The sequence below is a fragment of the Lissotriton helveticus genome, chromosome 7 (genome assembly GCF_964261635.1).
Source record: "Lissotriton helveticus chromosome 7, aLisHel1.1, whole genome shotgun sequence".
NCBI lineage: Eukaryota > Metazoa > Chordata > Amphibia > Caudata > Salamandridae > Lissotriton > Lissotriton helveticus.
The window spans coordinates 1,254,173,264-1,254,200,972 of record NC_136068.1 but is presented as its reverse complement, the minus strand read 5'-3'; the positions used below and the strand labels follow the sequence as shown (position 1 = coordinate 1,254,200,972).

Sequence of the window (27,709 nt, the reverse complement as noted above, 5' to 3'; positions counted from 1 at the left end):
TCTGTGTGTACGCTCTGAGCTGTACTTTATGGGGTTGATTGTCATAATATCAGGAGAAAAGATGTCAAAGATCAACGACAAAAATATTGTAAAGGGGAGTATATATAAATAAGCATAGATTTTACTATTCGTAACTTTAAATATATATCCCTTGAAGAGATAGATAGATAGAGATAGAAGGATAGATAGAGAGATAGATAGATAGATAGATAGATAGATAGATAGATAGATAGATAGATAGATAGATAGATAGATAGATAGATAGATTGATTTAGGAATAGTAAACCTATACTTCATTTATCCATACTTACGTTCATACTATGTTTGTAGTTGATATTTAGACCACAATAATTTAGTAGAACACTGTTATATCCAGGATGTACGTTGTTACAACGCATGCTTTTACCACACATGCTGTAACAACGCAAGTTTTAAAACGCATTCCATTACAACGCATTACACTGGGGGGTGCTGGATAGTGAATAGTTTAATTTACCATTCCAACATTAGTCCCCCTGGACACTAGGGAAGGTGTTGGATAGTAAATTAAAACTATTCCCTATCCTAGAGCGCCTCCCAGTGTAATGCGTTGTAATGGTTTTCGTTTTAAAGTCTGCGTTGTAATAGCACTGCGTGCTAAAAGTTGCGTAGTAAAGGTTGTTCCCCTTATATCCATGGCCTTATATCCATGATATTCTGGTAGAAAAGGTCTCATAGAGGTACTAACCTTCCAGGTTACACCACATTAATTGTACTCCTGCTTTCCTGAATACCGGGGGCCGTATTATGCATTGTGTCCCGGGGGAACTATGGGCATGTGTGGCTGCTTTGTGCACTCCAGGGCGCAATGGTATATACAGAAAGGGCCTCGGATGCTTGTGCAGCCCCTTCTGCAATACTGATAGCGCTGGCACACATGTAGCACAAGTGCTATCGTAAGAGGGGTTTCCCTCATTTGCATGAGGCCTGGCCCCATGCAAATGAGGGAATCTCTTTTCCTCTGTGGCCCCATCACATTATAGATGTGGGCGCAGATGCAAACAAGCCTTAGGAGGTGAACTCACCTTCCGCTTCAAAAAGGTGGTGCACTGTCAGTACAGTTTCTGAAGGCAGTCCTCGCGAGGGACCCCTAAACATACCTCTGCATGCGGGTGCAGTAACGCACTGCACCTGCCTACAGCTGGCCCTCTTTCCCTTCTTTAAAGTGCAGTCAGCATTCCGCCTGCACTGTGAAACACGGAACAGCTTTGAAGCAGCCTCTGTATTTTACTGAATGCACTGCTTATGTTTGTGGTTGCTTTGGGGTAGCCCATAGTTTGTCATGGGGCGCACAGTCCCTGTTTGCACCAGCGCACTTTTTTAAAGGTGCGTCGTGGCACAAAGAGGGGAGTGCACCCTTGCCTTAATACGGACCCTGATGCCCATTTCTTTCAGCATGGTCCTCAAAGCTTTTCTGCACTCTGCAAACCTACACTTCTGAATGCTGCTATTGTGGGATTCATCCGAACAGCCAAGTGTCTCTTTGTCAAGTGTTAAGCATTTAGCCAATGTTGACTTTTAACTTACATCTTGTTAATTTCTTGCACTAGAAATTAGATTTAGAATGGTTTAAAAAAATCATCCAGGCAGAGTTCTATTGACAAAAAAACTCAGGGCAGACTGAATGAGGGTCTGGGCCATTTAGGTATGTGGGAAGTGCTGTATGACGTGTCCACTGATCTCTCCAAATACACGTTGGACAGGCATCTGTCATTCAACCACGCATTGAATGACTAAAGTGGTGGATATCTTGAACATGTCATTCCATGGATACTGATTTGTTGCCATGCATTTTTGACAACTAGCCATTTTTATAGCAAGTGTCAAAATAAAAATACTAGAAAAGATTACATATGTTTGCATACCTCGCAAATGTATCCAGTGCAAACTAAATAATTAGGTCAAATAGGATAATATGCTTGTAAAGTCTGTGCACCAAGCGAGCAAGTTTGTGAGAAATAAAAGGGAAAATAAATGAAACATCAAATTGCAAGCAGCCTAATTAGTGACAATTCTTGATTGTTGCTGCCTTCTATAAGACAGCCACATTGCAAGAACTAAAAAAGTCCCATTCTTTCTCTGACTTAGAGCTCGATGTGTATCCTGCAGTATAGTCACACCACCATGTTAATGTTCTGTCTGCCAGATTTTTATGTTGGCAGACCATGGGTTTGTCTAGGGTGACGACTATTCCGTCACGACTACTGCCACACCTCTCTGACGGCCTGACGGAGTAAGGGCCATTGGAGAAATGGCTATATGCTGACCATCCAATTAAGATGGGTGGACATAAAACTATGCTTTTTACTATGTTTCACCGCCAGGTAAACCGCGGTGGTGAGGGACAGTAAAAGAGAAATAATACCCCTCTTGACATGGGAGATGACTCCCATGGCAAGAGGGATATTTCTGTTATAATTTCAAAAAGAAAATCCTGTTTCGGGGTTTTCTTTTTGAATATAAAACTATTTGGTGCAGGGCTCCATCCTGCTGACGAAGCACCGCACCAAACGGCGGTTCCTGTCAATCAATCAATCAATCATTTGTAGAGCGCGCTACATACCCGTGAGGGTCTCAAGGCGCTGGGGAGGGGGCTGCTGCTATTCGAAGAGCCAGGTCTTGAGAAGTCGTCTGAAGGCCAGCAGGTCCTGGGTCTGATGTAGGTCGTTAGGGAGAGTGTTCCAGGTCTTGGCGGTGAGGTAGGAGAAGGATCTGCCGCCGGCGGTGGATTTCTGGATGCGTGGAACTGTGACGAGGGTGAGATTGGCTGAGCGGAGGCTGCGGGTGGGGGTGTAGCAGCTGAGTCGACCGTTAAGATATGCTGGTCCGGCGTTGTGTAGGGCTTTGTGTGCGTGGATGAGGAGTTTGAAGGTGATCCTCTTGTTGACGGGGAGCCATTGCAGGTCTCTCAGGTGGGGTGTGATGTGGTTGCCTCGGGGACGTTGAGGACCAGTCATGCCGAGGCGTTCTGTATGCGTTGGACCCGTCTCAGGAGCTTGGTTGTTGTTCCTGCGTAGAGGGCGTTCCCGTAGTCCAGTCTGCTGGTGACGAGGGCCTGCGTGACGGTTTTTGTCGTGTCGGAGGGGATCCACTTAAAGATACTGCGGAGCATTCGGAGGGTGTTGAAGCAGGAAGCGGAGACGGCGTTGACCTGCTTGGTCATGGAGAGGGCAGAGTCGAGGATGACCCCCAGATTGCGTGCGTGGTCGGTGGGTTCTGGGGGTGTTCCTAGCGATGTTGGCCACCAGGAGTCGTCCAAGGCTGAGGGGGTGGAGCCGAGGATAAGGACCTCCGTCTTGTCTGAATTCAGCTTCAGTCTGCTCTCCTTCATCCATTCGGTGACGTCCTTCATTCCTCTGTGGAGGTTGGTTTTGGGGGTGCGGGGGTCTTCGGTGAGGGAGATGATCAGCTGTGTGTCGTCGGCGTAGGAGATGATGTTGAGGCTGTGCTGTCGGGCGACGTTGGCGAGTGGTGCCATGTATATGTTGAACAGTGTCGGGCTGAGGGATGATCCCTGTGGAACGCCACAGATGATCTTGGTGGTGTTGGAGCGCAAGGGGGGAGGCGGACGCTCTGGGATCTGCCGGAGAGGAAGAATGTGGTCCAGGCCAGGGCCTGCTCTTGGATTCCGGCGTCGTGGAGTCGTGCTGTTAGGGTGCAGTGGCAGACTGTGTCGAAGGCGGCTGATAGGTCCAGGAGGATGAGGGTGGCTGTTTCTCCTTTGTCCATGAGGATCCTGATGTCGTCGGTGGCGGCAATGAGGGCGGTCTCAGTGCTGTGGTTGCTGCGGAATCCGGATTGGGAAGGGTCCAGGATGTTTTTATCTTCGAGGTAGCAGGTCAGCTGGCTGTTGACTATCTTTTCCGTGACGTTTGCCGGGAAAGGGAGCAGGGAGATGGGCCGGAAGTTCTTGAGGTCCTTGGGGTCCGCCTTGGGTTTCTTCAGTAGGGCGTTGATCTCTGCCTGCTTCCAGCTCTCCGGGAAGGTTGCTGTCTCGAAGGAGATGTTGATTTTTTTCCGGAGGTGGAGTGCGATGGCTGTGCTGGCTTTGTTTAAAAAGTGGTGTGGGCATTGGTCAGATGGGGATCCGGAGTGGATGGAGTTCATGGTCTTGATGGTGTCTTCGTCGCTGACGTTGGACCAGGCGGTCAGGCGGCTGGTGCGGGTGGTGGTTGCAGAGGTGTTGGTCTCGGCGGCGGAGCCTGGGGTGGCAGTGTTGAAGCTGTCGTCGATGTCGGTGATTTTGCGGTGAAAGAAGGTGGCCAGTGAGTCGCACAGATCTTGCAATGGGGGAATGTCATTGGTGTTGGAGCTGGGGTTGGAGAGTTCTTTCACGATGCTGAAGAGCTCTTTGCTGTGGTGTGCGTTGCTGTCTAGGCGGTCCTTGAAGGCAGTCCTCTTGGCGTTCCTGATGAGTTGGTGGTGTCTGCGGGTGGCGCTCTTGTGGGCTGTGTAGCTCTCTGGTGTTCGGTCGCGGAGCCAGCTCTTCTCCAGCTTCCGGCAGGCGCGCTTGGAGGTCCAGAGGTCTTCGGTGAACCATGTGGCTTTCTTGTTGGTGTGGTTGGCGGCGGGTGTCCTGAGTGGCGCGAGGGTGTCGGCGCAGTCATTGATCCACTGTTTGACGTAGATGGCGGCAGTGTTGGCGTCGGTGAGGTCGGCGGGTTGTCCCAAGGCGAGGGTGGTGGTCAGTTGGTCCTCGGTGGCCTTGCCCCAGCAGCGGCATGGCATCTGTTGGGTGCGGTGGTGTGTGGGGTGCAGCTAGGAATGGAGTAAGGGAAAAACAACTGAAATGCAACAGTCAGCAAACAAAACAAAGTATGCAAAAAACGAGAGACAAACCACGGCTGATCTGGGCACAGGCTCGAACCCCAGTCAGGACGGCAGCAGCGGGGAAGAGCGCTCACAGGTGGTGCTGAGGCGGCAGAGTAGCGACCTGGCCCTGGAGCAGGGTCGAAGGTCACCCTGTCTGTCCGTCCACGGGCACCTTAAGAGGTGAGGAGGGAGGGAGAAGCAGCTGGGAGGCGGGAGTGGGGCACGAGGGGGCGTGACCGTATGGGAACGGCAGGAACAGCTGGGCACAGAAGGCAAAAGTGAGGGGTTGGGGGGGCGAGGGGTGCAGCTAGGAACGGAGTAAGGGAAAAACAACAGAAATGCAACAGTCAGCAAACACAACAAAGAATGCAAAAAACGAGAGACAAACCACGGCTGATCTGGGCACAGGCTCGAACCCCAGTCAGGACGGCAGCAGTGGGGAAGAGCGCTCACAGGTGGTGCTGAGGCGGCAGAGTAGCGACCTGGCCCTGGAGCAGGGTCGAAGGTCAATGCATCATAAATGACCGACTTCTTGGTGGTCATTTATAAATATGGTGGACAGCCCCTCCACCATTGGGATGGACTAATTTACTACATCCTCCTGGCGAAACAACAGGCCATCCACCCATTTATAAAAGGGCACTTAATTTTCTTTGGAAGGCATGTTATGTCATATCATTTTCATATGTAATTATGTGAAAGTGAAGTGATATATGTGTATATGAGCGATCACAGATTATGGTGACTCTTGGACAAAGCAGCAGAGAACCGTTTAAAGGTGTGTGCCTTCTGTTGGGACCTGTAGTATTCTGGGAGATGTCTGTTGCATTTTCATTTGTTTTGTCATTCTTCATTTAGCAGTACAATCCAATCAATTTTCTGTGAGGCAATCTTCTTTTATTGAAACAGTTAATACAGTTCAACTTTCACTGAGGTAATCTCATGACATCACAGCGTTCCATTCCCATTAAAGGTCACCAGGGAACACAGGCTTGCTAGCTGGAGCTTTGAAAGACATAAAGCAGAATGTGATAGCACTCAGGCAAAGCAGCACAGAAGGTTTTACTACTGAAGACGTGTGTCATGTTGTAACCCTGAGGAGATGCAGTTTAATGTCCGCTTGAGCACACATACAGTGATGATAGTGCAGACATGTGTCGTGTTGTACACCCCGAGGAGATGCATTCTATCATCAGCTGATGGTGCATGTTACCTGCCTGGCATCAGCAGGCAGCGTACATACAGTGATGACAGTGCAGACACGTGTCATGTTGTACACCCTGAGGAGGTTGAATTTAATGTCCACTTATGGTGCCTGTTACCTGCCTGGCATTAGCAGGCAGCGTGCATACAGTGATGACAACAGTGACAAGCAATACAATTTGAAATACCAAGATTGTGATGTTTCAAGGCGCCTGGAACTGAAAGTGAGTTTTCATTTTATAGATATTGGAAAACAGAGGATGCACATCAACCCACAGGCATGGATATCTGCACAAGTAAATGCAGGCGGCAGCACAGACACACAGCACATAACAATGCAGCTGAAAAGCCCTTTACTGTAAAACTGTGAGAGCATTGTTTATGGCTGTGGCAAAGTTTAGCTTGTCATCTGTTGATGTTACTCCTGTGTCTGATTTCTCTAGCAGACCTCGCTGTCCTCTTTAGTGCGGCTTGCTTGCCCTGTGCAGCTCCATAATCATACAGAGTGGATAGGGCTCGAGTCGGGGTACCACGTGGGTGGACGGCGTCCCCCCACTTATTTTACCGGGGGGACGTCATCCCCGCTGCCAAACAGCTGGACTTCACTCTTTGGCCTCTCTGGGATGAGGAGCTTGGCACCTTTCGTGACATCACTTCCTGTCGTGACGTCACTTCCTGTGACAGCGTCCCCATACTTCGTTTTTCAGGACTTGTGCCCTGAGAGTGGACCCGGACGAGTCACCTGTGAGGGTGAGGCAGTCTGTAGCCCTGCTCACAGCTCTGCAGTGGCATCCTCAGAGCACAGCACATGGACAGAGACCGCCACGTTTGTTAAAGCAGAGGTGTTGATGGACCGCTTTACAATTAGCAGATGGTGGCTGTGAGAAGTTGGCCTGATATATGATGCTCACTAGTTCTAGTGATCACCTTGTATCAGTCCAAACAACCCTTATGGTGATTGGTTGTAAGTCAACCTTATAGACCAGCTATCCTAATGGTAGCATGGACAAAGCAGTCTTAGGCTAAACTCTTTTGGCATGTGAAGCCAGCTGTTTTACCACAATATAACCCCTTAAATACCAGATGAAAGGACACCACACAGGTTGTTATGAAAATAAACAGTATATTTTTTATAACAACACCTCTGAACTCTTTATGACGTCAGAGGGCTAAGCACATGACAATCTCTTACGAAAACTATGACAAGTTGCACAAAATTACAATGGTTCCCTAGGGGCACGACAAACCATATACTAAGTAAGTGGAATGTGAAAGTCGATAAAAGGAATGGAGTTGTCTAGAGGCTGTAGGATCGATGGGACCACGCTACACTAACTCGAGGTAAGTAATAGGAGGCCCACGGAACACGTGTGCAGAGTGTGAACTCACACGCGAGATGCGTAACAACGTCTATGGACAGTACAGTTCAAGTTAAAGGTGAGTACGGACAATCCTGGCTAGTTAGGACAAAACCGACTGTGGAACTGGACACTAGGACAGTTAGACTACCCTTGAGCACCAAAATGCTCTTGTTACCTCACCCACGGGCTGCGGGTGCATAGGTGCCAAAGTGTGTCGGGTTCTCGCGTTGAAGTCAATGGAGCCTGAAAGAAAAGATGCTGCAGGCGACCAGGAGGAAGATGTCCGGTGCGATCCAAGGGTGGATCGGTGAAGAAGAGGACCTGAAAGCAGAGGGGACAGTGTTCAAAGTCACTAGCCAGTGACCGGTGTGGAACCAGGAAGGAACCAGGTGCTGTCGTCGCAATCAGGTGAAGAGTGGACGCTTGACTCTGCAGTCACGTGGACCAGGAGGTGTCTTCGACGACCAGGATGGAGGCACGAGCTGTGCCACGCAGGCTCTCGCTGATGGCGGTGTCGGATCCGGAATTGGAGTCAACAGGCCTTGGCAAAGGCAACCCACGCGGTGAGTGGAAAAGACGTCTGGTGCAGAATAGGAGAGTCCGGGGTGCCCCTCTTTTGGAAGGGAGCAAGGGCCAGTCTGGAGCAACCAGACCAGCAGCAAAGATTCAAAGGTTTGTCGTCTAAGAGGTCACTAGCCAGCCGGCAAGTGACCAGACAACATGTCGAGCAGCAGACAAGCAGAAGGGCCCCACGCAGATCTCGTGGATGCTGGAGGGCTGATCTTCGGTGCAGGAGCTGCTCGGGGCTGGGGCTTCTCAGTCCCCAAAGCACTTGGTCGAGTTTACCTCGGGAGTCGTGCTGGAAGCGAAGTGCAGTTTCTTTCAAGATGGCCGGTCCCACGTGTCTCGTCGCACCCACGGATCTCAGCTGTGCTGCAGATGTAGGTTGAGGTCGGAGAGGTCTGGGAATCCAGGTCTCGTTGGGCTCTGAACTCTGGATCCTGGAAGGAAGACAACAAAGGGAAGCCGCTGGACGCTTGATGGTGCCTGTAGTTGCAGGGTGGACACTCCTTGCCCACAAGGGAGATTTTCTTCAGTCTTCTGTGGAGCAGAACGTCGAAGTCCAAAGTTTCTTCTTGTAGAGTAGTTCAGGATGAATCTAACTTGGAATGGGACCAGCTCCTACCTTTATCCTGCTAAAGGGGGCTGCACTACTGACTAGGTCCCTCCCCTGGGTGGGACCAGGAAGGGGGTGGTTACACCCCCTATACTTTGTCCGGTTTCCCGCCAGAGCTGGGGCTGGAGTGCCCCAGCAACTGGTTTGAACCGGTGTATGCACAGGGCACCTTGTGTGCCCCAGGCATGTCTCATTCCTTTCAGGCCTATCCTACCCAATACACAAAATCCTGTCTGGGGTGGTGCTAGCACCTCCCAAGGCAGGAAACCCTTTGTCCAAGCCGCCCTCGCTGGAAGGACTCCCAGCAGCAGGAGGTCAGACTTGTGTCTGTGGTGGCAGCATCCATTTTGTGATGCTAAGGCTCGAGTTAACTTTAACCGGGGTTCACAGTTACATACATGTCGTGTCCCTCTAGAAGGGTGGAATGCTACCCCCGTCACCAGAATTGGCGAGGGGGTAGTATTCCAATTCGTATGACACCTTACTCGACATGTTTTGATAATGTTATACCAGAGTTAGCATTCAACCGCGAGGTTGATAATGCACTTAAGAGTATATGGTATAGCGTTATCATGGAACAGCTATTAGGACTTGGTTCCGCAAGCTGCAAACGGGCTCAGCTCATGCCAGAGCACCAACTCACATAATTCCAAGCACTCTTCCTTCAGGATTGATAAGGCCTTCCATAGGAGAGACTGATAGGAATATATGTGTCCATTTTAGGGTTAGATATAGGTATACTATATCTACAGCAAAGGATGATTACACCACCTTGCCCCAGCTGCCATGCAGCCAGTTGTGTCAGTTTTAGATGGCCAGCCAGGGGTGGCATAATACATGCTTCAGCCCCTGGTAGGCCCTGGGTACACCTATGCCCTGGATACCTAAGGTACACTGTTACAGGGACTGATAAGGTGGCCCAGTACCGATTGGTAAATGCACCTAAAGTACATGGTTGTCAATTTAGAGAGAGAACAGCTAGGCTGTGGGTCTGATTAGCAGGCCCACAGCCAGGAAAAGTCGTAAACCAGTGAGGCAAAAAGCAAAAATCTGGGGTGACCATAGGATTGCAGACCCCACTCTCCTACATAACCCCCCCCCAAACTTAGGGACATTAAACTAACCTTGACCAGGTGAGTCTTCCTGTTCTAAGTGGAAATACCTGGAGAGACCATCTGCATTGCCATGGTCAGTCCCTGGTCTGTGCTCCACTGTAAAGTCCATCCCCTGTAGGGAAATGGACCACCTAAGAAGTTTGGGGTTTTCACCCTTCATCTGATTTAGCCATAAGAGGGGCTTATGGTCGGTCTGAATCTTGAAGTGAGTTCCAAACAAGTATGGCCTCAACGTCTTCAGGGCCCAAACCACAGCAAAGTCCTCCCTCTCAATAGCTGACCAACGTTTCTCTCTAGGGGTCAGCCTTCTGCTTATAAAAGCAACGGGCTGGTCATGACCATCAATATTCAGTTGAGAAAGAACAGCTCCCACACCTAACTCAGATGCATCTGTTTGGACAATGAAGGTTTTGGAGTAGTCAGGACTCTTGAGAATAGGTGCAGTACACATGGCCTGCTTTAGCTCATCAAATGCCTTCTGACAGCTAACTGTCCACTGAACTTTCTTTGGCATTTTCTTGCTTGTCAAGTCATTAAGTGGTGTCACAATGGACCCATAATTTTTGACAAACTTCCTATAGTAACCAGACAGGCCCAAGAAAGCTCTGACCTGTGTCTGGGTGGTTGGAGGAGCCCAGTCCTTTATGGCCTGTATCTTGCTCTCCAATGGTTGAACCTGGCCTCCACCCACAAGGTGGCCCAGGTACACAACCTGACTCTGCCCTATCTGGCACTTAGTAGCCTTGATAGTGAGGCCTGCCTTTTGCAGGGCCTCCAAAACTTTCCTCAGGTGGATCAGGTGATCCTCCCAGGTGGAGCTAAAGACAGCAATACCATCTAGATATGCTGCACAGAAGTCATCCAACCCAGTGAGAACTTGGTTCACCAACCTTTGAAAAGTGGCAGGTGCATTTTTCAAACCAAAGGGCATCACCACAAAATGGTAATGACCTCCTGGGGTAGAAAATGATGTTTCGGCCTTGGCATCCTCAGCTAACCTGATCTGCCAATAACCAGCTGCTAGGTCAAATGTACTTAAGAAAGTTGCAGAAGCCAACTTGTCTATAAGTTCATCTGCCCTAGGTATTGGATGGGCATCTGTCTTAGTGACAGCATTGAGACCCCTGTAGTCTACACAAAACCTCATCTCTCTCTTACCATCCTGGGTGTGAGATTTAGGCACTATAACTACAGGACTAGCCCAAGGGCTCTCTGAGGGTTCAATCACTCCCAATTCCAACATCTTGTGGACTTCTTTCTTAATGCAGTCCCTGACGTGGTCAGGTTGCCTGTAGATTTTACTCTTGACAGGCAGACTGTCACCAGTGTCCACCTCATGGGTGCACCAGTTTGTCTGACTGGGGGTCAGTGAGAACATTTGCCTGAAGGATTGAAGAACCTGTTTACAATCCTCTTGTTGATGTTCAGAGAGGCTGTCAGAAAAGACTACACCATCTACTGACCCATCATCAGGGTTCTGAGTGAGCAGGTCTGGGAGAGGGTCACTCTCTTCCTCCTGCCCCTCATCTGTGGCCATGAGCAAGCCCATGTCCTCCCTGTTGACAAATGCTTTGAGCCTGTTTACATGAAGCACCCTGTGGGGGCTCCTGGGAGTTCCCATGTCCACCAAGTAGGTGACCTCTCCCTTTTGCTCAATGATGGTATGGGGTCCAGACCATTTGTCTTGGAGAGCTGCTGGGGCCACTGGCTCCAACACCCACACCTTCTGTCCTGCATGGTAAACAGTTAGGACAGCCTTTTGGTCATGCCAAGCTTTTTGAAGTTCTTGGCTGGCCTCAAGGTTTTTAGATGCCTTCTTCATGTACTCTGCCATTCTGGAGCGGAGACCAAGTACATAGTCCACTATGTCAAGCTTAGGCTTTTTGAGAGGTAACTCCCATCCTTCCTTTACCAGACATAGGGGTCCTCTTACAGGATGCCCAAACAGAAGCTCAAAAGGACTGTAGCCAACCCGCTTCTGTGGGACCTCTCTGTAAGCAAACAGGAGGCAGGGTAAAAGGATGTCCCATCTTCGCCTAAGCTTTTCAGGTAACCCTTTTATCATCCCTTTGAGGGTCTTGTTGAATCTCTCAACAAGCCCATTGCACTGTCGGTGATAGGGTGTGGTACATTTATAATTGACACCACACTCCTTCCACATTGCAGTCAAGTATCCTGACATGAAGTTTGTACCTCTGTCAGAGACAACCTCCTTAGGAAACCCCACTCTGGAGAAAACTCCAAGCAGGGCCCTGGCCACAACAGGAGCTGTAGTGGTCCTAAGGGGGATAGCTTCTGGATACCTGGTGGCATGATCCACTACCACCAGTATAAATCTATGCCCAGATGCTGTTGGGGGGTCCATTGGTCCAACAATGTCTATCCCCACTCTTTCAAAGGGTACCCCCACCACAGGTAGTGGTATGAGGGGGACCTTTGTTGTGCCACCTGATTTGTCACTGGCTTGGCAGGTGACACATGAGCGACAAAACTCTTTAGTGTCCTCAGACATATGAGGCCAGTGAAAGTGTGGGGCAAGCCTGTCCCAAGTCTTGTTCTGGCCTAAGTGACCTGCAAGGGGAATCTCATGGGCTAAGGTGAGAAGGAAACCTCTAAGAGACAAGGGGATGACCAGCCTCCTGGTAGCACCAGGATTGGGGTCTCTTGCCTCAGAGTATAGGAGTCCATCTTCCCAATATACCTTATGGGCACCTGTAGCATTCCCTGCAGCCTCAGCAGCAGCCTGCTGTCTGAGGGGTTCAAGAGAGGAACAGTCTAATTGGGCCTGCCTCAAGTCTGCCCTGGAAGGTCCCCCTGTCCCAAGAAACTCAACCTGATCAGGTTCAAGCTCTTCTAGGACAGTTCCTTCTGGGGTCTCTGGGTCAGCCTCCTGAGAGGGCTGATCCTCAACCTGAGGCAGGGGGGAAGGCTCTGCCTTAACCCTACCATTCCTTCTATTGGGTAGTGCCTGGTCCATTCTTCCAGGATCCAGCACTTGTTCAGCTGGGCATTTCTTGGCCTGTGACCTAGTCACAGCAAGGACATGTGAGGAGAGACCTAGCATTTCTACATGAGTCCTGTACTCCACATCTGACCACAGTGAGGATTCCAAATCATTGCCCAAAAGACAATCTACTGGGAGGTCTGAACTAACTACAACCCTTTTGAGGCCAGTTACCCCTCCCCAGGAGAAATTAACAACTGCCATACTGTGATTGGTAGTGACATTGCTAGCATTGGTCACTAGGTAATCTGAACCTAGCATGATCTGGTCAGGGTCCACAAATGTTGGTGTCACCATGGTGACACTGGCACATGTGTCCCTGTAGGCCTGAGCCATTTTTCCATTAATTAAAGGCGTTTGTCTGTATTTGCTCAGAGTACTAGGACTTACAGTAGGGTCATATCCATGTCCCCAGTACAAACAAGAACTGCCTGAGTAGGAATTCTAACTAAGTCAGAACCCACCTCAGTTCCCAGGGTTAACCCAACTATAGCCTTGGGAGGTACACTACCACTACTAACTGTACTAGGGGGTGCAGGTGTCTTAGGGACAGTAGTGGTAGGAGTTTGACCTTTCTTGGTGCACTCACTAAACCAGTGAGTCTTACTTTTACAGTATTGGCACCATGGTTTCTTAGGACCATCATTCTTCTTCTTTTGGGAAGTTTGGGACCCACCCTCCTTAGGTTGTTGGGGCCCTGTTGAAGACTTCTGGTCATTTTGCTTATTCTCATTACCCTTCTGGTCTGCTTTCTTCTGGCCACCACCCTGGTTCTGGTTCTGCTGCTTGACCTTTCTCCTGACCCATCTGTCTGCCTTCTTTCCCAATTCTTGGGGAGAGGTCAGATCTGAGTCAATCAAGTGCTGATGCAACAACTGGTTCTGACAATTATTTAAGATTTGCTCTCTCATAATTAGATTATACAATCCTGTGTAATCAGTAACTTTACTGCCCAGTAACCAGCCCTCCAGAGCCTTAGTGGCACAATCCACAAAGTCAGTCCAATCTTGAGCCTGAGTTTTCTGGGTATCCCTGAACATTAACCTGTACTGTTCAGTGGTTAAGCCAAACCCATCAATCAGTGCATTTTTCAAGACTTGGTAATCATTAGCATCCTCATCTCTAACAGTGAGGAGCTTGTCTCTACCTTTACCTTCAAAGGAGAGCCACAATATAGCTGCCCACTGACTCTGGGGTACCTGCTGTACTTTGCAGGCTCTCTCCAAAGCAGTTATCCACTTGTGGATATCATCTCCTGTCTTATAGGAGGGCACTATTTTACTCAGGTTTCTAGTATCAAAACCCCTTTCTCTATCCCTAGGGATATTGCTGCCACCAGTGGGGACTACCCCACTCAACTGTTGCTCTCTAGCAAAGGCAAGCTTCTCTTTGGCAAGGGCAAGTTCTTCCCTTTGGATCCTCAGATTAGCTTCCTTCATCTTTGCCTCATGCTCTCTCCTCTGAGGGGAAGTCATCCTCCTCTGAGCAGATGCATGAGAGGCACGAGAGTGCACAGATCTAATGGAGTCCCTCGAATGAGACTTATCTCTTCTAACTAAATAGTTAGGCCTGCTTAGGTTCAGCACTGGGGGTCCCCCAGTTCCTTCCCTATGTAGGTCTAAGTTGGCCCTTGTGAGTCTGCTGACTATCACAGAACCTTTGTCTGCCTCATCCCCAGAGGGTTCCTCATCCTCCTCCTCCTCATCTACATCTTCTGTTTCAGGGAGATCTGGATCACCACGAGTACCTTCTAAGGCTGGCATGCTCCTATCTGGATTAGAGGGGTCTGTATTAGCAGCCCTTCTGGCATCATATGTCTCTAAGAGACCTAACAGAAAAGGAGTGGTAGGGTTAGAACCCTGTTTCAATTTCCTGGAGGTACACAATTGTCTCATCTCCTGGAAACTGAGAGCTGCATATCTGGAAAGAACCTGTGGAGGGTCACTAACCACTAGGGGAGTCTCTGAAGACTCTCCATGGGTAGACATGCTTTCTAGTGAGGTGCAAGTGATGCACTTACCTACACTATGGGTTTTCCTACTGATCCCTTGCTAAGAGTTGTAGTCAGGGTGTGCTAGGCCCTTTCTACTACAACAGCTGGCTCAGTAGAACTCAGAGTATTTCTAAGCTTGTTATATGTACCTAGAGTACGTTATGTGATCTTTCAAATGATATTTCAAGATTATACGTGGTAAAAACAACAGCAAGCTCAAATCCCAACCGCTGCACACCAATGTGAGAAGTTGGCCTGATATATGATGCTCACTAGTTCTAGTGATCACCTTGTATCAGTCCAAACAACCCTTATGGTGATTGGTTGTAAGTCAACCTTATAGACCAGCTATCCTAATGGTAGCATGGACAAAGCAGTCTTAGGCTAAACTCTTTTGGCATGTGAAGCCAGCTGTTTTACCACAATATAACCCCTTGAATACCAGATGAAAGGACACCACACAGGTTGTTATGAAAATAAACAGTATATTTATTAATAACAACACCTCTGAACTCTTTATGAGGTCAGAGGGCTAAGCACATGACAATCTCTTACGAAAAATACGACAAGTTGCACAAAATTACAATGGTGCCCTAGGGGCACGACAAACCATATACTAAGTAAGTGGAATGTGAAAGTCGATAAAAGGAATGGTGCTGTCCAGAGGCTGTAGGATTGATGGGACCACGCTACACTAACTCTAGGTAAGTAATAGGAGGCCCACGGAACGCGTGTGCAGAGTGTGAACTCACACGCGAGATGCGTAACAACGTCTATGGACAGTACAGTTCAAGTTAAAGGTGAGTACAATCCTGGCTAGTTAGGACAAAAACAACTGTGGAACTGGACACTAGGACAGTTAGACTACCCTTGAGCACCAAAATGCTCTCGTTACCTCACCCACGGGCTGCGGGTGCATAGGTGCCAAAGTGTGTCGTGTTCTCGCGTTAAAGTCAATGGAGCCTGAAAGAAAAGATGCTGCAGGCGACCAGGAGGAAAATGTCCGGTGCGATCCAAGGGTGGATCGGTGAAGAAGAGGACCTGAAAGCAGAGGGGACAGTGTTCAAAGTCACTAGCCAGTGACCGGTGTGGAACCAGGAAGGAACCAGGTGCTGTTGTCGCGATCAGGTGAAGAGTGGATGCTTGACTCTGCAGCCACGTGGACCAGGAGGTGTCTTCGATGACCAGGATGGAGGCACGAGCTGTCCAATGCAGGCTCTCGCTGTCGGCGGTGTCGGATCCGGAATTGGAGTCAACAGGCCTTGGCAAAGGCAACCCATGCGGTGAATGAAAAAGACGTCTGGTGCGGACTAGGAGAGTCCGGGGTGCCCCTCTTTTGGGAGGGAGCAAGGGCCAGTCTGGAGCAACCAGACCAGCAGCAAAGATTCAAAGGTTCGTCGTCTAAGAGGTCACTAGCCAGCCGGCAAGTGAACGGACAACGCATCGAGCAGCAGACAAGCAGAAGGGCCCCACGCAGATCTCGTGGATGCTGGAGGGCTGATCTTCGGTGCAGGGGCTGCTCGGGGCTGGGGCTTCTCAGTCCCCAAAGCACTTGGTCGAGTTTACCTCGGGAGTCGTGCTGGAAGCGAAGTGCAGTTTCTTTCAAGATGGCCGGTCCCACGTGTCTCGTCGCACCCACGGATATCAGCTGTGCTGCAGATGTAGGTTGAGGTCGGAGAGGTCTGGGAATCCGGGTCTCGTTGGGCTCTGAAGTCTGGATCCTGGAAGGAAGACGACAAAGGGAAGCCGCTGGACGCTTGATGGTGCCTGCAGTTGCAGGGTGGACACTCCTTGCCCACAAGGGAGATTTTCTTCAGTCTTCTGTGGAGCAGAACGTCGAAGTCCAGAGTTTCTTCTTGTAGAGTAGTTTAGGATTAATCTAACTTGGAATGGGACCAGCTCCTGCCTTTATCTTGCTAAAGGGGGCTGCACTACTGACTATGTCCCTCCCCTGGGTGGGACCAGGAAGAGGGGTGGTTACACCCCCTATCCTTTGTCCGGTTTCCTGCCAGAGCTGGGGCTGGAGTGCCCCAGCAACTGGTTTGAACCGGTGTATGCACAGGGCACCTTGTGTGCCCCAGGCATGTCTCATTCCTTTCAGGCCTATCCTACCCAATACACAAAATCCTGTCTGGGGTGGTGCTAGCACCTCCCAAGGCAGGAAACCCTTTGTCCAAGCCGCCCTCGCTGGAAGGACTCCCAGCAGCAGGAGGTCAGACTTGTGTCTGTGATGGCAGCATCCATTTTGTGATGCTAAGGCTCGAGTTAACTTTAACCGGGGTTCACAGTTACATACATGTCGTGTCCCTCTAGAAGGGTGGAATGCTACCCCCGTCGCCAGAATTGGCGAGGGGGTAGTATTCCAATTCGTATGACACCTTACTCACATGTTTTGATAATGTTATACCAGAGTTAGCATTCAACCGCGAGGTTGATAATGCACTTAAGAGTATATGGTATAGCGTTATCATGGAACAGCTATTAGGACTTGGTTCCGCAAGCTGCAAACGGGCTCAGCTCATGCCAGAGCACCATCTCACATAATTCCAAGCACTCTGCCTTCAGGATTGATAAGGCCTTCCATAGGAGTGACTGATAGGAATATATGTGTCCATTTTAGGGTTAGATATAGGCATACTATATCTACAGCAAAGGGTGATTACACCACCTTGCCCCAGCTGTCATGCAGCCAGTTGTGTCAGTTTTAGATGGCCAGCCAGGGGTGGCATAATACATGCTTCAGCCCCTGGTAGGCCCTGGGTACACCTATGCCCTGGATACCTAAGGTACACTGTTACAGGGACTGATAAGGTGGCCCAGTAACGATTGGTAAATGCACCTAAAGTACATGGTTGTCAATTTAGAGAGAGAACAGCTAGGCTGTGGGTCTGATTAGCAGGCCCACAGCCAGGGAAAGTCGTAAACCAGTGAGGCAAAAAGCAAAAATCTGGGGTGACCATAGGATTGCAGACCCCACTCTCCTACAGTGGCCTTCAGCCTTTAGCCCAAGATCAGCTTTGGCTTATGTTTGTCCCACTCCTGGCTACAAAGCTTCAGATATTATTAATGGTCCTCATCCTATACAATTAGATGGAGCTATATTGTAGGACCATGTTAGTGGCCCTGAGCATGTAGCCTTTAGCTCCTAACCCCTGACCCGTAACCACACTCAGCCGCGGCCCTTACAAGTAAGAGTGGTGGGCGGTGGAGCTGGGTGGGGGAGATTTCGACATATGACGATGAGGGAAAATTAAAAAAAGAATTTATATTTCCTCGTAGTCATCTGTCGCAAAAAAAAACACCACTCGTCACCCTGCCTCACCGCTCTTACCTGCACAGGCCGCGGCTGATCACACTCCGCAGACCTCAGCATCAAACCCAGGAAAGTGCCTTCCAGATAGAACCTTTGTCAGCATACTGTCTTGCATTCCTGTACCAGTGTCCCTAAAATATTGGCTAGTCCTTCATTATTTATGAATTATTAATAAACGAAAACCGACATTTCCATAGAGAGTCACATAGCACAATACGTGTCACACTTCTGTCCATTCACACCACTTTGATGCATTACAAAGTGCAGCCCAGCATCTTTCAGAATACGAGCAGAGCCGATAACACATACTGGTCTGATGAGAAGACGGAGAATAGGAGTCAGACTAGGGCAAGCAATCACAAGATGAGACACAGTTTGTACACAAGAGAACAAGGACTGCACACTATAGCTTTTACCCGAGTGAGCCAGGGAGACTCCCAAATATAAAGTTTAGACAAAAATGGCGAACACTGGCTTCTAGGCGCACACTCATATAAAACTGAAGCATCCAAGCAAAGAAGAAATCAGTGGGTACAAATACACTTTTTTTTACAGTAGTGTGCAAGAGTCAACTCATAGCTGTTCTCCCTCTCCATATGTTGCAAGTCAGCTTTCCATCTGCTCAAGGAAGGGGAAGACCAAACTTCCCCCACTGATCACTTGAGCAATTCTAATGCAACATCTAAAAGAACATTACATCGGAGAAGGAAGATGACGGTCTATGTAGTTTTAACATGACTGGGGTGCCTGAAACAAATTATTAAAAAAATGTTACATTCACGAATCTCTTAATAATGATCTCCAGCACATTGTGCCACAGTCAAGCAGCCTCTATTGATAGCCCTTGTTTCATAGCTTGAAACGATTTTCAAATCTTTCCCTGCACAGAGCTAATACAATGTTGAAAATGCAAGACCCATTCTAAACCAGAGAGGAATAATGAGGGAAAGTGTCTCATACAATAGTTTCACCAGGGATCCTTCTGCCTTGCTCTGAGGAGTCAGCTTTCAGAGTGAGACAACTGGGTGAGCTTCCGATGCAAAGCCCTTGGCATTCGTGCAGAAGCTACTTCTGTTGCTGGCAGATCTGCAATGGCTGTGTGTGCAGTGAGGAGTTATTTGGCCTCATTAACAAAACCATACTTAAAAGGCTTTGGCATAGTGTAACCATACACGAAATTCCACGGGTCTGTATGGATCACGTGATGCTTCGTAACAGATAGCTGAAGCTGCTTGTAGCCTGATGCTACAAAAGGCTGTACCAGTGAGAAACAGCAGCTATCATCTTTCTCTAAGTATGAAACAAGCAAGCCATATTGACACTGATATTAAAGTATAAATACTTACAAGAGACAACTATCTCTATTGTTTAAGTTTGGGCGAGTAAGCCGCTATAGAAAAAACTGTGCTGTAGCTTTTATTAATATTAATCTGCAGTGTATTACTTTCCACGTACTACAGAAGTGAATTTAGTTTCAGATGTAGCACAAAATGGGTGAAATCCAATAGAATCAGGTCATCTGCATACACCAGCATCAGAATATCTACCTTATGCAGTATTGGAAAATAAAAAGTTACAGATGTTGTGGCTTTCTTGACATGAGCAATATAGAATGAAAACAAAAAAGGAGCCTTGGTGACCACTATTTAAGCTTGTTTGCAACAGTGATCTGATCAATAAAACTATTGTAATGCTCACTCTGGCACTCATATAAAGCATATGTTGTTGTGGCCTGAGCCTCCTTCAACCTTCTCAACCCTTAGGAGAAGGGATATTGTGCCAGGTGTACAGAGCTTTTTTCATCTCGCAAATGGTCAAATCGACTGGAAAAAAGCATTTTCAAATGTACAAAGCCCCATTTGCGAGTCGGTAATTTATCACCACTCAATGCTTATTTGTTGTATGTTTGGGCTCACAAGTTGTGTGTGCGTCAACCAGGTATAGTACAACTGGCGGTTAAAATTGCAATTGGTGGTCACTCTGCACATGATATGGTCAGTCGTCTCCCTTGTACCTGGAACAGACCACAGGGCTGGCTGCCTTGGAAACACAATCATTGAAAGAGTCAGTGGGGTAACCCTGTGAACCTCAGAACCTGGGCATACATACAGCAAACTACAAATGGTTCTGACGGGTAGAGCAATTGCTTTAAACTCATGTAGCATTAATCATGCACAAACACATTTCTTTATATTCTTCAAGATGGAACATGAGTAACAAGAAATATTTGGCATACAAGTTAGTTTTTTACTTTTTTACTCTGTAAGTCATATAGGGATGTCAAATTCCAATAATCATTAAATGACACCAGTGACAAAAAAATTGAGTGAATAAAGTGACAAAGTGACATAAGTGACTGTGCTGAATTTATACATAAAGTATACAAGAAATACAATTATGTACACAATATACAAAAGAAAACTAAAAGATGGAGTCTGTCCTTTTCAATTCCAAATAAAGTGTCTCCGGTGTACACTAAGTAGGCTTTTTTAATTCTTGGGGCCGAGAGTCCTAATGGACATGGACCGAAAAGAGCATCAACTTTTCGACTTTACTTAGGTAAGCATCATGTTGAGTTTTTTTAGAATGAACAGCCAACAAGAAAAGACAGCCAATTCCAAAACAGTTAAACACTCCCATGGCAAGATGAGCATTTAAAAATTAATAAGAATTCAAAACATGCGGCAAAGATAGAGGTGCCTGCAGTGGTGACATTAATTAACTGAGGGCGCAAAAATGGTAGTACATGGACTTACCATGCTTTATATCATGAAGAGAGACCACCTTGAAGGTTGGAGTCTCTGTGGGCTAAATCTGAAAGGCAGAGACCCAGACCGTCAAGTCAGATTTGAACTTTTGGCTTTGTGTTGAGCGGATGTGTTTTTCTTACGCTGTGTAGCTGAATCGAAAGAAACTTACTAAAGAACCTGACTCGCCATTATTTGTGTAAAGCCCAACACAAAGCCACAAGTTCAAACTTGACGGTCTGGGAAGGATTACAAATAGAGGTGTATGTTTGAAGCCCTGAAGAAGTCCACGAGGACGAAACGCGTTGGCTACTGTTTTAAGTCGACTGTTAAAATAAGAAAATGAATAAAGAATTCTTCCCAAAACACATCTAAAGTATATTGTGTATTGTAAAAAATATGCATTGTGTGTGAGGAATATTATGAGAATTGCCCCCACCCACGACGCAGCTCACAATTCTGTTTCGCCGTGTCCCGCAGGAGCTGCAGTTTTAGTGGCGATTTTCTGTCACAACAATTTTTCAGTAGCCAGCCGTAACACAGGCTCGAGGGGACAATAGCTACTATTGTTTAAAATACAGTCTTATTCTGGTAAACGGAACACTCCAGTAAGCTTTTGATGTTTTCCTCAAACTTTTGTTCTGGCCCTATTGAAAACAATTGCACTTTTCTTAATAATACTGAGATGAACAGGATGTGTGGTAGAGCAAGGTTGTTAAATAATGCCATAACCATACAGCTCTATTAAACAAGCGCGTGCGCCTCACGCGGCAGCTGGGGGGAGGGGAGAGAGGAGGGGGCCTGCGCCGGATTCCCTTGCGGGAGCGAGCAGCGAGGCGCCATAATTGCTAACATATGGCACCGCTGCTTGCTCTCGCAAGGGAATCATCAAACGTGCACACGTTGCCATTGAAAGCAATGCAACTCATGCACGTTTTTGGCCTCAAAACTGACTCGATTGCTAAAGGTCGAGACCTAAAATGGAACCTAGGTTACAATCCAAACATAAGAACATAGGGGCCATATTATCAAGAAACGGCGTTACATTATCGCCGATTTTATCGGTAGGAAACTGCTGCTAAAGGGGCGATAACGGGCTTGATAATATGCCCTTGTGAATTCCCACAGCAGCCCAGGTTCTGGTGTTAACCTGGGCTACTATGGGAATTCACAAGGGCATATTATTAAGCCCATTATCACCGCTTTAGCGGCAGTTTCCTGCTGATAAAAGCGCAGATAATGTATCGCCCTTTCTTGATAATATGGCCCATAGTGTAGGATATATTTTTCTGTAAATAGCACACTGTTAAAGGTAACATTCCCAGGGTACTGTAAATGTTGCAAATTATTCAAAGTGGCCTGGGATGTAAGGAAATGATTAGATTCTTCAAATGTTTTATACAGTGGGGGCAAATCAAAAATTCTAGCTGTGCCATAAACAAGTGCAGCAGTAACAGAGGTTAGAAAAAATTAAAATAATGAAAATGTAATTATATTGCGGATTTACAGTTGCATAGACATATATTTATCCCTTGCAATTGAAAATAAATGTGGCCCAATAAAACTTGTTATTTGGACAAGGGTACTAATAAACAATGATTTACACATGTATTACTACAGTGCTCTTAGTTTTTATCATCGTAGAGCATAAATGACTTGAGAAAACACTAAACAATGTACCACAGATTCCATGCAGAAGAAACCACTAAGGCCATGACCACAAGACCTGGTTTAAGCTCATTGCATAGATTTGACTCCTTGGTTTCTGGCTTTGTTTATAACAGTTTCACGCATGGCATAAACCATGCATGAATATCCGTTGAGTGCAATGTGCTATTTATTACCACTGTAGAGGGGGGCATCGTGACCCCTCCCTCGCAGCTTCCCCTCTCAGGAATATTGCCCCCCACACTCAACAATGGTAACCCATAGCATATTACACTCTGCACACCTGTATATATAATTAATATTCACAAAAGATTCTAGATATCTCTAACTAAGGGCCTGATTAGGATACTTTGTCACAACAGAAACAGAGTACTCTCTCTGCCAAAGTGAAGCTCCACCCTCCTCGTTTAGAGTTGGCATAACTTGAGTATGTGGACTGCGGAAACTACTCTGTCTCCACTGCCTATATACACCCCTGACAGCTCGACAGAATAAGGACCGTCAGAGGTTTTGCCTTGTATGTGCCAGCCCTATTTGCCGTGAGCGAACACGTGGCCAGCTTCCACTGTCCATCACTGTCAGTAAAACACATAAAATGACCCCCACAGTATGGGAGAAATATTCTATGCCGACCAGGTCATTATTTTTTTCATTTTCAATTAGAAAATCCAGATTTGGGATTTTTTCTTTAATATGAGAAAAAGTTAAACTTTGACGTACTGCTCCTTCATGTTGATGGAGCTGTCCATCAAACTTTCAAAGCATTTACAGGAGCCGTCGTTATGGTAGTTCCTTTATATGCACGAGATGTCCGCTGGGATGGTGGACACCTCAACATTTGGCTGGGGGATACTCCCGCAGGGCAATGAGTACTTTACTCCATCACCCTGACAGAGTAAATTCCCATCCTCCAAACTCTGAATCAGCCCTAAATTGTCAACATTGTGTCCACAAATCAGAATGGGCCGGGACTTGTTCAGGGCAGAAAGTATAGCCAACAGCGAAACACTTTTTCTAAAATGCAGAAGATACGTTGCAATAATGAAAAGATCAAGAGAACCCACCTGCTGACACTCCAATCTATAAACTTATATACATAAAGGTGCATATGCTAAAATCCGAGAAATAATAACAATACACAACAAATCCCTGCACCGCTGCTGTGGCTGATCTGATGCAGAAACAGTGGCTAATAGGAAATTGTTGCTAAAATATTTATGAATAATAAAAACAAGTTGAATGGGACATCAGTAATAAATGACAGTGTGATCAGTGATGTTGTCAAATAATCATTGCTTTGGATTTCCCGTGGCCCAGAGAAAAGGCCTTAGGTCCCTTTAATCTAAACTGTGACGTCTCCAGGAAAGGGGAAACTGAAAATAAAACCCATTCAAAACAGTTCTGATGGTAGACACATCCCTTTATACATGAGGACTGTGGAAAATAAATAAACTAGTGAATTTTAAAACCACCCAATCCGTTCTGGCATGTTGTACCTAATAGCCGCCATTATCACCTCTATGTGTTCTGCATGCGGCATCTCATTGGTGGGGGAATAGTGCGTCCATGTTTCATGACTACAGCGTGACCTGTATTTCCCATGTTTTACTTGTCTCTGTTGTGTTGCAGGGGAATGTGTCTAAATCAGATTCCGAAGCAGATTTCTTCTCGCAGAGTCTGGAGGAAGACATTGGACTCAAGAAGTCTCCTTCTAACCTAGCCTGTGAGTAACGCAAAGAACTTCCACTTGAACACATTGGTTTTCTGACTGAAGGATAAGAGGGTATTTTATTCAGTGAATTTCCATCTCTCATTAATAAGTTATCACGACCTAAATATTAAATATTTTGTAAAGAGTAGAGTATAAAAACGTTTCTGCACATCCATTGCGTCAACAAACTTCGTAAAATATATGCTAGCAAATAATGTGGGTAATGTTCCTAGCATTAACAATTGTGATGTATATACTTCATGCGGTAGAACATGTGTCGCTTTGGAGAAGAGACTGGAGCTGTGCACAAACCAGGGCGCACGGATACCACATGCCACGAGCTCTTCTTGGACCTAGCTTACTGCAGGCATTCAGGCGGTGCTGCAGCTACGGGTGTCTTTGCTTGGACTATCAATCAAGTTCAAGTTCAGTGATTTGTATAGCGCACTACTCACCCAGAGGATCTCAAGGCGCTTGGGGGAGGGTGGGTGTGTTACTTATCGAATAGCCAGGGTTTCAGCTGTTTTCTGAAGGAGAGGTGGTTCTGTGTGAGGCGGAGGTGAGTGGGGAGAGAATTCCAGGTTTTGGCCGCTAAGTAGGAGAAAGATCTTCCCCCCATGGTGGATCTATTGATGCACGGAATTGCGGCGAGGGCTTGATTGGATGAACGTAGTTGGCGGGTGGGTGTGTAGAAGGACAGTCGTTTGTGAGGCATTCGGCTCCTAGGTCGTAGAGGGCCTTGTGTGCGTGGGTGAGGAGACGGAACGTTATTCTCTTGTTGACGGGAAGCCAGTGGAGCTCTTTCAGGTGGCCGGAAATGTGAGCTTGGCGGGGGATGTCCAGAATGAGTCTGGCTGAGGCGTTTTGGATACGTTGGAGTTTTTTCAGTAGTTTGGCTGTGGTTCCGGCGTAAAGGGTGTTTCCATAATCTAGTCGGCTAGTGACTAGTGCATGGGTGACTGTCTTTCTTGTTTCGGTGGGGATCCAGCGGAAGATTTTTTTGAGCAAGCGTAGGATGTTGAAGCATGATGATGAGACGGCGTTGACTTGTCTGGTCATCGAGAGAGAGGAGTCTAGGATGAAGCCCAGGTTACATGCGTGATCTGTAGGTATGGGTGCTGTGCCCAGAGCTGGTGGCCACCATGAGTTGTCCCATGCAGAGGGGGATGATCCTAAGATGAGGACTTCCGTTTTGTCCGAGTTTAGTTTTAGACGGCTGTTCTTCATCCATTCGGCTACTTCTTTCATTCCCTCGTGTAGGTTGGTTTTGGCGGTGTTAGGGTCCTTGGTGAGGGAGAGGATTAGCTGGGTGTTGTCAGCGTAGGAGATGATGTTGAGGCTGTGTTGTCGCGCGATGGATGCGAGGGGACTCATGTACACGTTGAAGAGGGTGGGGCTGAGTGATGATCCTTGTGGTACGCCGCAGATGACTTCGGTGGCCTCAGATTTGAATGGGGGGAGGCGGACTCTCTGTGTTCTTCCGGCAAGGAACGAGATGATCCAGTTCAATGCTTTTCCTTGTATTCCGACGTTACTGAGGCATTGTATGAGGGTGTTATGGCAGACTGTGTCGTAGGCGGCGGAGATGTCAAGTAGGATGAGGGCAACTGTCTCTCCGTTATCCAGTAGCGCTCGGATGTCGTCAGTAGCAGCGATGAGGGCGGTTTCGGTGCTGTGTTTGGCTCGGAAGCCGGACTGTGAAGGGTCAAGTGAGTTGTTGGATTCAAGGAAGGCGGCGAGCTGACTGTTGACGGCTTTCTCGATGACTTTGGCCGGGAAGGGGAGGAGTGAGATGGGGCGGTAGTTCTTGAGTTCAGAGGGGTCCGCTGTGGGTTTTTTCAGAAGGGCGCTGAGTTCGGCATGTTTCCAGATTTCTGGGAAGGTAGCGGAGTTGAAGGAGCAGTTGATGACATCGCGCAGATGGGGAGCGATGATGGAGTCTGCTTTGTTGAAGATGTGGTGGGGGCATGGGTCAGTTGGTGAACCTGAGTGGATGGAGTTCATCAAACGGATGGTGTCTTCTGTTGTAATTGGGTTCCAGGCGTAAAGGTTGTGAGAGTGCTGTTTGTGTTCGGAGGTGGGTAGAGTGGGTTGTTCTTCGGGCAGATTATCAAAGCTGTTATGAATGTCGGTGATTTTGTTGTGGAAGAAAGAGGATAGAGAGTCGCAGAGGTCTTGGGAGGGAGTGATGTCGTTGAGTGCACATGCTTGAGTGCTGGGTAGGCTGAAGTCCATATTACATGTAGGTAGCCCTGCCTGGGTCTGCTTCAAAGCACACCGCTAACTGGGTGCACCTGTCCCAGAGTGGGCAGTGTGCCTTATTACAGGAAATGCTGAAACCAGTGTGGCTGTGACCTCAGACCTGCACTGGTGGTGGTGTACCAATGAAAGGTGGACCAGCGGTTTGAAGTACCCGGTCCTCCTTTCACTGTGCAGTGACAACCCAGCATGCATGTGAAAGAGGTCCAAGGTCCCTCTGCAGGGGGATGCAGTAAGTGACTGCACCTAACAGCAAAGGGATCTGCAGGAAAATAACAATGGGCTGGGATACGGCACCGAGTAATTACTAGTGGCTGAGATTAATTAAAGCATTCCATTCATTGCTTTTATTGTATACTCGAGTGTGACACCCCAATGGGACAGGTGTGCCCTGGTGTGGGTGAGTGCACATTGTTTCACTGGAGCCGCGCTATACCTGGCTGATGAACCCTAACTCGAGCGAAACCGGTCCTGGGTTGCTTATGAGCTGGTTCAGGGAGGACCTGGCCGTGCAGTTCGGGCTGGACTGTTCTACGGGAGCTGGATCGAGACTGATTTGTATATGGTTGGGTCCAAGGTGAAATGGCGTGGTTTGCAAAACAATTCAAGCATTTCATCCATAATGGTTTCCATACTTCAATGGTACTTATAGGAGAATGGCTGGCAGCTAAGACTATTTTGTAGTGACCCTTGTGTCACTTCTAATGAAAGCTCATTGAGAATTTGACTCGATTTTCATTCTTCATGTTATTGAATTTTTAATCTCCATCATATGTGTATAAGAAGACTTAATATTACGTCACACGCATTCAGACGCTGCAGGGGCACTGGTGTGGAATAATGCACGGCCACCACAAACTGATGTGTGTGTGTGTGTGTGTGTGTGTGTGTGTACTGTGTGTGTGTGTGTGTGTATCTATACACACACACTCCCATTATCCCTCAGCCAAATGTATTTCTAATATTCATGCTCAGCTCAAACCCACTTATTATGTCCCAGATATCAGCGAGGCTGTTCCCTGGGCACACCACGTCTCTCGCCTGAGCACAAACCTCAATATCCATATGTGCACAAAAGCCTGTGTGTCAGCAGCCCGGTAACTCATTCATCTCCTCTCTGAATATCCTTTCTATTCAAGAACAATCACAAAGAAGCCCAGCGAGGGCCTTTTTCAGTGGGTAAATATGGCATCCCGTTGCTAATGTAAGCGAAAGCAGAACCTATAAAATATATCATTTCAAGTGATTATTATTCTCCATCATTTATTGCCCCCACACACAAGCTGGGCTTGGCACAACAATATACA

At 47.6% G+C, this 27,709-nt stretch overlaps 1 protein-coding gene across 1 annotated transcript in view; it reads left to right on the top strand.

Annotated features, from left to right (window-relative positions):
• CACNA1G (calcium voltage-gated channel subunit alpha1 G) overlaps positions 1 to 27,709 on the top strand; it is a 1,349,169-nt gene that overhangs the window by 915,424 nt on the left and 406,036 nt on the right. The window contains exon 15 of the mRNA XM_078654430.1: positions 24,062 to 24,155. Coding sequence (XP_078510556.1) covers positions 24,062 to 24,155 — 94 coding nt within the window. The remainder of the gene's footprint in view (positions 1 to 24,061; positions 24,156 to 27,709) is intronic.